The sequence below is a fragment of the Dromiciops gliroides genome, chromosome 4, assembly GCF_019393635.1.
Source record: "Dromiciops gliroides isolate mDroGli1 chromosome 4, mDroGli1.pri, whole genome shotgun sequence".
Taxonomy (NCBI): domain Eukaryota; kingdom Metazoa; phylum Chordata; class Mammalia; order Microbiotheria; family Microbiotheriidae; genus Dromiciops; species Dromiciops gliroides.
In genome coordinates, this window is record NC_057864.1 from 230,808,925 (window position 1) to 230,823,881 (window position 14,957).

At 35.0% G+C, this 14,957-nt stretch overlaps 1 protein-coding gene across 1 annotated transcript; it reads right to left on the reverse strand.

Moving 5' to 3' along the window:
* Window positions 1–9,222: 9,222 nt before the first annotated feature.
* Window positions 9,223–10,170, reverse strand: LOC122753801 (putative olfactory receptor 2W6). Its single transcript, XM_044001498.1, has one exon. The coding sequence runs from the start codon at window positions 10,165–10,167 to the stop codon at window positions 9,223–9,225; it is 945 nt and encodes a 314-aa protein (XP_043857433.1). The 5' UTR covers window positions 10,168–10,170.
* Window positions 10,171–14,957: the final 4,787 nt, after the last annotated feature.

Sequence of the window (14,957 nt, forward strand, 5' to 3'; positions counted from 1 at the left end):
AAATAATTTATATAGTATTGGGATTAATTCTTCTTTAAATGTTTCGTAGAATTCAATTGTGAATCCATCTGGTCCTGGGGACTTTTTCTAAGGAAGTACGTGGATGGCTTGTTCAATTTCTTTTTCTAAAATTAGGTTATTTAAATATTTTATTTCTTCTTCTGCCAATATGGGTAATTTATATTTTTGTAGATATTCATCCATTTCATTTAGACTGTCAAATTTATTGGTATATAAATTGGACAAAATAGTTCCTTAAAATTGCCTTAATTTCCTCTTCATTAGTGGTGAGCTCACTACTTTAATTCTTGATACTAGTAATTTGGTTTTCTTCTTTCCTTTTTCTGATCAAATTAACTAGTGGTTTATCTATTTTATTCATTTTTCATAAAGTCAGCTTCTAGTTTTATTTATTAATTCAGAAAATACTTTTCTTACTTTCAATTTTATTAATCTCTCCTTTGATTTTCAGGATTTCTAATTTGGTGTTTAGTTGGGGATTTTTAATTTTTTAATTTTCTAGTTTTTTTAGTTGCATGCCTGATTGATCTGCTTTTTCTCTATTTTATTCATGTAAGCTGATAGGGATATAAGTTTTCCCCTAAGAACTGCTTTGGCTGTATCTCATAAATTTTAATATATTGTTTCATTGTCATTTTTTTAAGGAAATCATAGATTGCTTCTATGATTTGTTCTTTGACCCACTTGTTTTTTAGGAACAGATTATTTAATTTCCAATTGGTTTTTAATCTCTCTTTCAATTGTCCATTATTGAATGTAATTTTTATTGGATCATAATCTGAAAAGGATGTCTTTATTATTTCTGCTTCTCTGCATCTGGTTGTAAGGTTTTTATACCCTAATACATGGTCAATTTTCATGTAGGTCCTATGTATTCCTGGAAAGACTTGTATGAACTGATGTATAGTGAAGTAAATAGAACCAGGAGAACATTGTGCACAGTGACAGCCATATTGTTTGATGAAGAATTGTGAATGACTTGACTATTCTCAGCAATACAACGATCCAAGACAATCTGAAAGGATTAATGATGAAGCATACTATCCACCTCCAAAGAAAGATAATTGATATTGATTGAACCCAGACTGAAGAATGCTATTTTCACTTTCTTTCTTTTTTTCTTTTATTCAAGTTTTCTTATACAAAATGACCAATGTTTTACATAATTGCACATGTATAACCTATATCTGATTGCTTACTGCTTTAGGGAGGGGGTGAGTGGGAAGGAGGGATAAAATATCGAATTCAAAACTTTAAATAAAATCAGAATTGATGTGGTATTGCAGGATAAAAAGTTTTTGGAAACCACGATGAAGTCCAGAAGAGCAATGAGGTGGGAAATGATGATGGAATAACTATATTCAAATATTTTAAGGGCCATCATATGGAAAAGAGGTTAGACATTTTTTTCTGTTTGGCCTCAGATAATGGAACTAAGAACAATGGTGAAAATTGTACAAAGGCAGAGTTCAACTTAATGTAAGGGAAAACTTCCAAACAATTAGAGTCAAACAAAAGTCAAAAGGATATTTCAGCAGTTAGTAAGTTTATTTTCAGTAGAGTTCTTCAAGTAAATATTGGATGCCATATGTAAACAGTTTAACCTTTTAATGTCCCTCATGATTTCTTTTTCCTGTTTACCTTTTTGTGCTTCTCCAGGGTCTTGTATTTGAAAGTCAAATTTTCTACTCAGTTCAGGTCTTTTCATCACAAATGCCCAAAAGTCCTCTTTTTCATTGAAGTCCCATTTTTTCTATGAAAGATTTTACACAGTTTTGCTGGGTATGTGATTCTTGGCTGTAGTCCCATTTCCTTTGCCCTCATATTCCATGCCCTCCAGTCCTTTAATGTAGATGCTGCTAGATCTTGTTTTATCCTTATTAGAGCCCCACAGTATTTTAATTCCTTTTTTCTAGCTGCTTGCAATATTTTCTCTTAGACCTGGGAGTTCTGGAATTTGGCTATAATATTCCTGGAGGTTTTCCTTTTGGGATCTGTTTCAGGTGATCAGTGGATTCTTTGAATTTATATTTTGCCTTCTGCTTCTAGAATATCAGGGCAATTTTCCCTGACAATCTCTTGGAAGATGGTGTCTAAGCTCTTATTTTGGTCATGGTTTTCAGGTAGTCCAATGATTTTCAAATTATCTCTCCTAGATTTATTTTCTAGGTCAGCTGTTTTTCCAAGGAGATATTTCACATTGCCCTCTATTTTTTTGTTCATTTGGATTTGCTTTACTGTGTCTTGATTTCTCATAAAGTCACTAGCTTCCATTTGTTCAACCCTAATTCTTTTTTTTTTTGCAGGGCTATGGGGGTCAAGTGACTTGCCCAGGGTCACACAGCTAGTAAGTGTCAAGTGTCTGAGGCTGGATTTGAACTCAGGTACTCCTGAATCCAGGGCCAGTGCTTTATCCACTGCACCACCTAGCCCAATCCTAATTCTTAGGCAATAATTTTCCTCAGACAATTTAAGCTGTTGACTTTTTTCTCATGACTCTCCTGCATTGCTCTCATTTCTCTTTCCATTGTTTCCTCCACCTCTCTAAATCTTCCTTCTATCTCTCCTACTTTCTCTTCAAAGTCCCTTTTGAGCACTTCCATGGCCTGAGACCAATTCATATTTTTCTTGGAATCTTTGGATGTAGGGGCCCTGAGGTTGTTATCCTCTTCTGAGGGTGCACCTTGATCTTCCTTGTCACTGAAGAAACTTTCTATAATTTTCAACTTTCTTTGCTTGCTCATCTTTCCATCTCTAAATGCTTACATGAATAAAAAAGAGAAAGAGGAGATTAATGAATTGGGCATGCAACTTAAAAAGTTAGAAAAAGAACAAATTAGAAATCCCCAATTAGACACTAAATTAGAGATCCTGAAAATTAAAGGAGAAATTAATAAGATTGAAAGCAAAAAAACTATAGAATTAATCAATAAAACTAAGAGCTGGTTTTATGAAAAAACCAATAAAATAGATAAAATATTGGTTAATTTGATTAAAAAAAAGAAAGAAGAAAACCAAATTACCAGTATCAAAAATGAAAAGGGTGATGTTACCACCAATGAAGTGGAAATTAAATCAATAATTAGGAATTATTTTGCCCAATTGTATGCCAATAAATTTGACAATCTAAATGAAATGGATGAATATTTACAAAAATACAAACTGCCCAGGTTAACTGAAGAGGAAATAAAATCCTTATATAAACCCATATTAGAAAAAGAAATTGAACAAGCCATTAATGAACTCCCTAAGAAAAAATCCCCAGGGCCAGATGGGTTTACAGGTGAATTTTGACAAACATTTAAAGAACAATTAATTCCAATATTATACAAATTATATGGAAAAATAGGTGAAGAAGGAGTTCTACCAAATTCGTTTTATGACACAAATATGGTGGTGATACCAAAACCAGGCAGAGCAAAAACAGAGAAAGAAAATTATAGACCAATTTCCCTAATGAATATTGATGCTAAAATCTTAAATAAGATATTAGCAAGGAGATTACAGCAAGTGATCATCAGGATAATACACTATGACCAGGTGGGATTTATACCAGGAATGCAGGGCTGGTTCAACATTAGGAAAACTATAAACATAATCAACCACATCAATAAGAAAACCAACCAAAATCATATGATTATCTCAATAGATGCAGAGAAAGCTTTTGACAAAATACAACACCCATTCCTAATAAAAAAACAGTAGAGAGTTTAGGAATAGGGGGAGCTTTCCTTAAAATAATAAACAGTATCTACCTAAAGCCATCAGCAAGTATTATATGCAATGGAGATAAATTAGAGGCCTTCCCAATAAGATCGGGTGAAACAGGGATGTCCATTATCACCCCTGTTATTTAATATTGTCCTAGAAATGTTAGCTTTAGCAATCAGAGAAGAGAAATGAATTAAAGGAATTAGAATAGGCAAGGAGGAAACAAAACTATCATTCTTTGCAGATGATATGATGGTATACTTAAAGAATCCTAGAGAATCAACTCAAAAATTACTTGAAACAATTAACAACTTTAGCAAAGTAGCAGGATATAAAATAAATCCACATAAATCATCAGCATTTCTATACATGACCAACAAAGTCCAGCAGCAAGAGATAGAAAGAGAAATTCCATTTAAAGTAACGGTAGATAATATAAAATACTTGGGAGTCTACTTGCCAAGACAAACCCAGGAACTCTATGAACACAACTACAAAACACTCTTCACACAAATCAAATCAGATCTAAATAATTGGAAAGATATCAATTGCTCATGGATAATATAGTAAAAATGACAATACTGCCAATCAGACTACCTACAAATTATTTTATAGAGCTAGAAAAAATAATAACAAAATTCATCTGGAGAAACAAAAAATCAAGAATATCCAGGGAAATAATGAAAAAAATTCACAGGAAGGTGGGTTAGCGGTACTAAACCTGGAGCTTTACTATAAAGCGGCAGTCATCAAAACTATCTGGTACTGGCTAAAAAATAGAGTGGTAGATCAATGGAACACACTAGGCTCAGTAAATGCAGTAGTAAATGACACTAGTAATGTAGTGTTTGATAAACCCAAATACTCCAGCTTCTGGGATAGGAACTCAGTATTTGACAAAAACTGCTGGGAAAACTGGAAGATAGTATGGCAGAAATTAGGCATAGACGAACATCTTACACCTTATATTAAAATAAGGTCAAAATGGATACACGATTGAGACATAAGAGGTGATACCATAGGTAAATTAGGAGAGAAAGGAATAGTCTACCTATCAGATCTTTGGAAAGGAAAACAGTTTTTGACCAAACAAGAGATAGAGTATATTATAAAATGCAAAATGGATGATTTTGATTATATTAAATTAAAAACTTTCTGTACAAACAGAAGCAATGCATCCAAATTTAGAAGGGAGGCAGAAAGCTGGGAAACAATTTTTGAGGCCAGTGCTTCTGATAAAGGCTTCATCTCTAAAATATATAGGGAACTAAATCAAATTTATAAGAATCCAAGTCATTCCCCAATTGAGAAATGGTCAAAGGATATGAACAGGCAGTTTTCTGATGAAGAAACCAAAGCTATCTGTTCCCATATGAAAAAATGCTCTAAATCTCTAATGATTAGAGAGATGCAAATTAAAACAACTCTGAGGTACCACCTGACACCTATCAGATTGGCTAAAATGACAAAAAAGGAAAATAATAAATGTTGGAGAAGCTGTGGGAAAATTGGAACACTAATTCATTGTTGGTGGAGCTGTGAACTGATCCAACCATTCTGGAGAGCAATTTGGAATTATGCCCAAAGGGCAATAAAGCTGTGCATACCCTTTGACCCAGCAATTCCACTAAAAAGACCTAAGTCTTTTTCCCAAAGAAATCATGGAAAAGGGAAAGGGACCCACATGTACAAAAATATTTATAGCTGCTCTTTACATGGTAGCAAGGAATTGGAAGTTGAGGGGGTGCCCATCAATTGGGGAATGGCTGGACAAGTTGTGGTATATGAATACAATGGAATACTATTGTGCTGTAAGAAATGATGAGCAGGAGTTCAGAGAAACCTGGAGGGTCTTACGTGAGCTGATGATGAGTGAGATGAGCAGAACCAGAAGAACATTGTACACAGTATCATCAACATTGAGTGTTGACCTACTGTGATGGACTATATTCTTCTCACCAATGCAATCGTACAGAAGAGTTCCAGGGAACTCATGATAGAAGAGGATCTCCAAATCCAAGAAAAAAAAAAAAAGAACTGTGGAGTATAGATGCTGATTGAACCATACTATTTCTTTTGTTTTGGGTGCTGTTGGTTTTTTTTTTTCTATTTTGAGGTTTTGCATTACTGCTCTGATTTTTTCTCTTATAACAGGATTAATGCAGAAATAGGATTAATGTTATTATGTGTATATATATGTGTGTGTGTGTATAGATATATATGTATATGGATATAGATATAGATATATAGATAAATAGATATAACCTATATCAGATTACCTGCTGTCTAGGGGAGGGGGGAGGGAGGGAAGGGAGGGAGAAAAATCTGAAATTGTAAAGCTTGTATAAACAAAAGTTGAGAACTATCTTTACATGTAATGGAAAAAATAAAATACCTTATATGTAAAAAAAATCTGTTTATGGCTGGAAAAGAATCTCATCCATATTTTTGTAGGTTTTTCTGTTCATGGGGTTCTTTTATTGCTGTTTTGGGGGTAATTGTATCAGGAGCTCTGTGCATTTAATGTCTTTCCTCTGCCATCTTCTCCTTTCCTCCTACATGTGTGCTAAGATAACCGATGATTTATGATACATTTGTATCTTCATATTTACATATTTCTCTCTTCAGTTTGTCTTTCATCCCTCACTGGAATTATTTTTATTTGTGTCTTTGGAATTTTGTTTCTTAATAACTTTACATAACTGCTATACTGTTTTAGCCTACAGAATGTTAAGCTTTTAGATCCTATTTCTGCTTTCTTTGAACTTCTTGAAATCTGTTCTCCTATACAGTGACACATATTTAAGATTATGATATGTAATTTCTATCTCTTCTATCACAGTTCTAAAATGGAGTTATCACTTGCTTGTCCATGGATCCCATTAATTCTATATTAATAATCAGTTTGTCCTTCTTTGTCAGAATCAGGTACAGAATAATATGTTTCCTAGTTAACTTTTTCTATCTTCAAATAATGAAATCATCAGTAAGGCAAATCAATTAATTAACTTCTCTGTTTTTGACAAAGAGGGAGTTCCATCTATATATGCATATAACTGAAATCTCCAATCACTCCAATGTCCTATCTGCTTAGCAAGATAGTCATAGATACATTGCCTGAACTTATTTAGTCCCTCTTTTTGTCCAGGTGATATACATTTAATTCCATAATAATGTTATTTGTTTTTCCCTACTCTGATCCTTCATACTCCCTAAGGTTTTTAAATTTTCTCATCACTATGTCTTCTTAAAATACTACATTACTTGACTGCCCCTCATATCTGTACCTTTTAAATAAGACATACCCTTCTAGAATAATGTTCCTTCACCACCCCATTAACTCTCCCTTCCAGCACTCACTAAAAGGCAGAAACCTTATTATTTAACAATTGGAATACTGGACTAAGGTCAGGACACAAGTTTGAATGACATTTCTTCCATCTACAAGCCATAAGACTTTTCCCATTGTCTTTCCACTATTACTTCCTATTACCCACCTTCAAATATTCATTTTTTCAATCAATTTGTTCTAGTAGCAGTTCCTCATATACTACATCTTCTCTCTGGCTTCTTTGTACAAGTGGTACACAATATCTGAAATGCACATTCTTCCCCACTTCTGCGTCTTTGAATTCCTAGTTTCCTTCAAAGAACAGCTCAGAGGTCATTTTCTAATGATGAATACTTTCTGAACCCCCAAGTTGTTAGTAGTTCTTGTTTCTCTCTCTCTCTCTCTCTCTCTCTCTCTCTCTCTCTCTCTCTCTCTCTCTCTCTCTCTCTCTCTTTCTCTCTTACACACACACATACACACATCTCATTTCTCATTTGTATAAAAACTTTGAATTCTAGGTGTCTAGTGCATTGCACATGCTTAATAAATGTTAGTTTCATGTTTGTTCAATTTCACCTGTCTTTAATTCCTAACTTGTAAAACAGGAAAATGTAAGACACTTTTTAATATCTCATAGTGTTGTGAGGAAAGTGCTTTAAAAATGACTAAATGCCATAGAAATCAGAGTTATTATTTGGGAAGATGACTGAATGAGAGACTTTTGAAAAGTAGTAATGGAAAAAATGTAGTATAGCACTAGACACCAGAGTACAAGGAACTTACCAAACCCAAGACTCATCAAAATGTTTAAAATGGGAAGTAAAGACATGGCAGAAAAGACAAAATATTGGTGCTCCTGGCCACAGATCTTCTGTCATGATCTATAAATTGTGGTCAGCCATATTAAAATAGTAAGGGTTCCATGTGGTGGCCTGTGATTTTTTTGCATTTTCCTATACTGAGTCAGGTACTGCAAGAGACAGAGTATGTAATAGTTTTGTTTGTGTTTTTAAAGTATACTAGGAGTCCATATGTAGATTTCAAGCCCTGACTTTGCTACTAACTAACTATGTGACCCTGGACAAGTAACTTTACCTTCATTTTTCATAATTCATAAAGTTAGAGCTGGAAGAGACACCAGAGGTCATGTAGTTCAAGCCCACATTTCACAAATGAGAAGGCCAAGGTGCAGAGATGTTAAAATGAAAGGCAATAATGGACAGAGGTAGGCCTTGAACCCAGGTCCTTCTTTATCTTCAAAATAAAGAATTTGAACTAGAATGATCTTTTTGTGAGCTCCTTCCTATAAGTCTATATGTATCATATAACTTCCCAATTTCATATGTGTAAGTCATATATTTACAGCAAAGTGATGGACTTTTTGAGTACAGGGACTGTATTTTCTATTTTTGCTATCCTTTCCAGTGCCCAGTATATTTATTCAAAGAATTCTTGATTTTACTTACGAAGTGCTCATCACAGTCACAACAGAGGGGAAGTTTAATTAAAAAAAAAAAACTTATCTATGACCCTGGGCATTCAGATGCCTAGTAGGGGAATGAGCTAATGAAATAATTTCTTCTTAACTTCAAATGATATATGTGCCTCTTGTATATAGTTGGAATGGGTATATGCAACTGAAAATCAAGGATTTGGTTTAATATAGTTCAGCCTTCTTTGAGGAGGTTGACTTCTACAATTAGTGCTGCTGAATGCATGGCTATGCTAAGGAAATTAAGATCACACATGATTGCTGTGTAAGCCTGTTAGCACCATCTTTCCAAGACTCATCTTCCATCTGTAACACCATCTAAAAGGAGAACTTTGTGAGAGTATAAATGGCTGGTATACTTGGTGCAAAGCCAGCTTCATATTATAAAGGCAGCCCAAACTATATATATATACATACATACACATATATGTATATACATATATGTATGCTAATCCATATATCCATATGCACTGTGTGCATGTATGAACACACACATATGTATGTATGTACACATATATGTGTGTATGCCTTGTTCATGGTAAGTAAGGAATTTCATCATAATATAGAAAGACTATACATCATTATTATTTCTAATGAAACACTCCAGCAGACAATGTGACCCATAAGAACTCTGTTTAAAAAGGAACAAAAAGGAAAATGTTTATCTTCACATTGCTCCTGTTTCCTGTTCCAAGCCCAGGAATTTTTTCATTGCCCCTTTAACATCCTTGTTCCTTAGGGTATAGATAAGGGGGTTTATGCTAGGGGTTACAATTGTGTAGAAGAGGGTGAGGAACTTTCCCTGATCCTGGGAGTAACTATTAGCAGGTTGAAGATACATATAGATTATGGTCCCATAGAAGAGGGAAACCACTATAAGGTGAGAAGAGCAGGTGTTAAAGGCCTTCCTACGTCCTGCTGCAGATTTGATCCTTAGCACAGCCACAGCAATCATGCCATATGAGGTAAGAATCAGGGATAGGGGCACGAGAAGGAGGATCACACCAAGGACAAAGGCAAAGGCCTCAACCAGTGTGGTATCTTCACAGGCCATGGCAATAAGGGCTGGCATCTCACAAAGAAAGTGGTCTACTTGATGTTGTCCACAACGTGCCAACTGCATGGTCTGGGGGCACATGACAAAAGAGTTGAGGAAGCCACATAACCAGGACACAGACATCAGTTCCAGGCAAAGTCTCGAGTTCATGACAACAGTATAGTGTAAAGGTCTACAGACAGCAACATATCGGTCATAGGACATAACACACAAGAGCACACACTCAGTAGAACCCAGTACCATATAAATATAGAGCTGGGCCACACAACCATTGTAGCTAATAGTCTTCTTGGGACCCCAGAGATTCCACAGCAACTGGGGGACAATGCTGGTAGTAAAGCAGAGGTCCAGGAAGGAGAGGTTGCCTAGGAAGAAGTACATAGGTGTGTGTAGTCGTGAATCTGCAATTGACAACACAATAATTGTAATGTTGCCAAAAAGAGTCAAGATGTAGAAGACTAATACAAAAGCAAAGAGAATCATCTCTAGCCAAGGCCGGTCAGAAAAACCAATTAGGATAAATCCCCCTAGTGAGCTGTCATTGTCCCTTCCCATCACTTTCACGACCTATCAAAGGAGAAAAAGAAAAAATTATGGTGAAATAAAAAAAGTGATTCAGACCAAGCCCCCTTTTCTTCAGAACATTAAATACATGTATTTCACCATTCATATGTTAGTGCTTTATTGATTTACTTCCTAAGGTAATAAAAGTTTCTGGCTCATCTCATTCAGTGTAGTTCTCAAAGTATGGTTCGGGTATGCTTAGAGTTCCTCAAGACCCTTTCAGAAGGTCATCAAGATCAAAACAATTTTCATTATAAAACTAAGATGTTTTATTTTCTAATATAATAAATATCAATTGATATATCAATTTGGGTTACAACACACGTAAACAAAAGCTCTTTGAGGAGTCCTCAATAATTTTTAAGAGTGTAACAGGGCCTTGGGGCAGCTAGTTGGCACAGTGGATAGAGCACTGGCCCTGGAGCCAGGAGGACCTGAGTTCAAAACTGGCCTCAGACACTTGACACTTACTAGCTATGTGACCCTGGGCAAGTCACTTAACCCCAATTGCCTCACAAAAAACCCCAAAACAAACAAACAAAAAAAGAGTGGAACAGGGCCTTGAGACCAAAAGGTTTGAGAAGCCAAGATGGCAGAGAGAAGCCAGGAAGTTGCTTGAGCTCTCCCAAATTTCCCTTGGAAACAATGTTAAATTAAGCCTCTAAATTGATTCTGGAGCTACAGAGGTAGAGTGAAACAGTCTTCCAGCTTAATTTTGATTACCTGGGAAAAAGGGAATACAGCTCAGCACAGAGGGTTCCTGGGCAAACCAGCAGAAGACTCTTGGCCACAGCACAAATCAGCAGCTGAGATCCCTCAAGCATAGCTCAGCAGGCCCCCAGCTTCAATGCAGAAGACAATCTGTCAACTGGGGTATCTACTACACAACAGGCACAACTAGTGCAGTGAACAAACTGCAAGCTACTGAGTCCTAAGAGCAGAAAGCTAGTGATCAAGCCCCTGGCCCCCATCAAAAGAAGCTTGGAACAGGGTATTGTGTACTCCAGGAGCAGAACTCAACCTTAAAAGGCATGAAATAGGCTAAAATATGAATAAGAAACAGAATAGAACCCTCACCATAGAAAACTACTATGGTCAGAAGGAAGGCCAAAACACAAATTCAGAAGAGGACAATGTCAAAACACCTTTATTAGAACCCTCAAGGGTCTCAAGACCAAAAGGCCCTCTTGGAAGATCTCAAAAAGGATTTTATAAATCAAATAAGAGGTAGAAGAAAAATTGCAAAAAGAAATGAGTTATGAAAAAGAGAGTCAATAGCTGACTGAGGAAAACAACTTATTAAAAAATATAATTGGCCAAATGTAAAAGGAGGTACAAAAACTGACTGGTGAAATATAATTCCTTAAGAATCAGAATTGGGCAGATAAAAACTAATGACTCAATGAGACATTAGGCAGGAAGTAAAGCAGGATCAAAAGAATACAAAAGTAGAACATAAAATACCTCTTCAGAAAAACAACAGAGCTGGAAAATTGATCCAGGAGGGACAATTTAAAAATAATTGGATGACTTGAGGGTCCATGATCAAAAAAAAGCCAAGACAGCATATTTCTTGACACTAGAATCAGAGAAAAAAATAGTCATTGAAACAATCCACTGACCAGCTTCTGAAAGAGACCCAAAAAAGAAAATGCCAAGGAATATTATAGCCAAATTCCAAAATTATCAGGTGAAGGAGAAAATACTGCAAGCAACCAGAAAGAAACAATTTAAATATCAAGGAACAATAATCAGGATCTGGCAGCTTCAACATTAAAGAATTGGAGAGCTTGGAATATGATATTACAGAGGGCAAAGGAACTTGGATTACAACCAATAATGTACTACCCAGCAAAATCATTCATAATCTTTCAGGGGAAATAATGGGCATTCAACAAAATAGGGGATTTTAAAACTTTCGTAATGAAAAGCCTAGAAATGAACAGAAAATTCAATCTTCAAATACAAGATTCAAGAAAAACACAAAAATTGGCGGGGGCGGGGGAGACAAAACATATTATTCAATAAGGTTAAAATGTTTAAGTCCCTACATAGGAAGAAGATACTTGTAACTCTTGAGAATTGTATCTCTGTTAAGACGTATAGGAGTACACATAGACAGAGGGTGTGGATATAAGTTGATTTTGATGTTATGATATAAAAAAATTTAAGGGATGACAAAAAGGATTATACTGGCAGAAGAGGAAAGGGAAGGCAAGAGTAGGGTAAATCACATCACATGATGAGGCATAAAAGACCTATTGCAATAGCGGGAAAGAAGGGAGGGGTGAGCATCATTTCAACCTTACTCTCATCTTATTTGGCTCAAAGATAGAATACCATACACACTCAGTGGGGCCAAAAAGTTTATTTTACCCTATAGGGAAGTAGAAGAGGAAAGAAAAGGGAGGTGGGGCTCATAGAAGAGAGGTAGATTGAGGGAAATGGTGGTCAGAAGCAAAACAAGAAGGGACAAGGGAGAGAGAAAAGTATAACCAAGAGGGAAAATAGGATCCAGGGAAATACATAGAATGTGAATGGAGTGAAATCTCCCATAAAATTGGAGTGAAGAGCAGAGTAGATTAAAAACCAGAATCATTGTTGTTTACAAGAAACACATCTGAAGCAGAGAAATACACAAAGAGTAAAGGTAAAAGGGTGGAGCAGAATATATTATGCTTCAGCTGAAATTTAAAAAAAAAAAAGCAGGGGTAGCAATCCTGATCTCAGACAAAGCAAAAATAGATATAATTAAAAGAGATAAAGGAAATGACATCTTTCTAAAAGGTACCATGGACAATGAAGTAACATCAAAATTCTTAGAAAAGAAGTGAGTTATGGAAAGAAATAGAAACAAAACTATACTAGTGGGGGAACTCAACCTCTCCCTCTCAGAACTAGATAAATATAACCACAAAATTAATAAGAAAGAAGTTAAGGAGGTGAATAGAATTTTAGAAAAATTAACTATGATAGACCTCTGGGGAAAACTGAATAGAAAGAATTATACCGGGGCAGCTAGGTGGCGCAGTGGATAGAGCACTGGCCCTGGAGTCAGGAGTACCTGAGTTCAGGTCCAGCCTCAGACACTTAACACTTACTAGCTGTGTGACCTTGGGCAAGTCACTTGACCCCAAGTGCCTCACTAAAAAAAAAAAAAAGAATTATACCTTTTTCTCAGTGGTCCATGTCACCTACACAAAAATTGGCCATATATTAGGTCATAAAAACCTCAAAGTCAAATGCAGAAAGGCAGAAATAGTAAATGTATCCTTTCCAGATCATGGTGCAAGAAAAATTATGTGTAATAAAGGGCCATGAAAAGATAGACCAACAATTTTTGGAAACTAAATAATCTTATCCTAAAGAATGAGTAGGTCAAATAACAAATCATAGAAAAACACAGCAATTTCATCAAAGAGAATGAAAAGAATGAACATACCAAAATTTATGGGACGCAGCCAAAGCAGTTCTTAGGGAAAATTTTATATTTCTAAAAACCTACATGAATGAAATAGAGAAAGAGGATATTAATGAATTGGGCATGTAACTAAAAACTAGAAAAAATACAAATAAAAATCTCCAATTAAATACCAAATTCAAAATTCTGAAAAATCAAAGGAGAATTTAATAAAATTGAAAGTAAGAAAAATATAGAATTAATAAATAAAACTAAGAGCTGATTTTAGGAAAAAACAATAAAATATATAAGCTTTTGGTTAATTTGAAACAAATTGCCAGTATCAAAAATGAAAAAGGCGAATTCACCAAGAGGAAATTAAAGAAATAATTAGGAGTTGTTTTGCCCAACTGTATGCCAATATGTCTGGCAATCTAAATTAATCAGATGAATATTTTTAAAAATATGAACTGCCCAGATTAACAAAAAGGGGGGGAAATCCTTAAATAAACTCTTTTTAGAAAAGGAGATTGAGCAAGCCATAAGAACTCCCTAAGTAATCAACTAAAAAACTACTTGAAACAATAAACAAGTTTCAGGATATAAAATAAACCAACATAAATCATCAGCATTTCTATATATGACCCACAAAGTCCAGCACCAAGAGATAGAAAGAAAAATTCCATTTACAATAACTGTAGACAATATAAAATATTTGGGAGTCTACCTGCCAAGACAAATCCAGGAACTATAGTTACAATTACACCATTACAAAACACTTTTCATGCACACAAAAATCAGGTCTAAACAAATGGAAAGATACCATTTGTTCATGGGTAGGCTGAGGTAATACAATAAAAATGACAATTCTAACTAAGTTAATTTACTTATTCAGTGCTATACCAATCACACTACCAAAATAATTTTATAGAGCAAGAAAAAATTAATAACAAAGTTAATCTGAAAGTACAAAGGTCAAGAATATCAAGGGAATTAAAGAAAAATAAATCAAAGGAAGGTGAACTAGGCTGTACCAGATCTAAAACTGTATTATAAAGTAGCAACCATCAAAACTTTTTGGTACTTGGCTAAGAAATAGAGTGGTTGATCACTGGAATAGGTTAAGCACACAAAACATAGCAGTAAATGAATATAGCAATCTCTTATTTGATAAACCCAAAGACTCAAGACTTTGGGATAAGAACTCACTATTTGATAAAAACTGCTTGGTCAAACTGGAAAATAGTTTGGCAGAAACTAGGTATAGATGAACATTTTACACCACATACCAAAGTAAAGTCAAAATGGGTACATGATTTAGACATAAAGAATGATACCCTGGGCAAATTACAAAAAGAAGGAATAATTTACTTATCAGATC

Coding starts and splice junctions, on each gene's coding strand:
- LOC122753801 (XM_044001498.1), bottom strand. CDS start 10,167: ATGGGAAGGGACAATGACAGCTCACTAGGGGGATTTATCCTAATTGGT.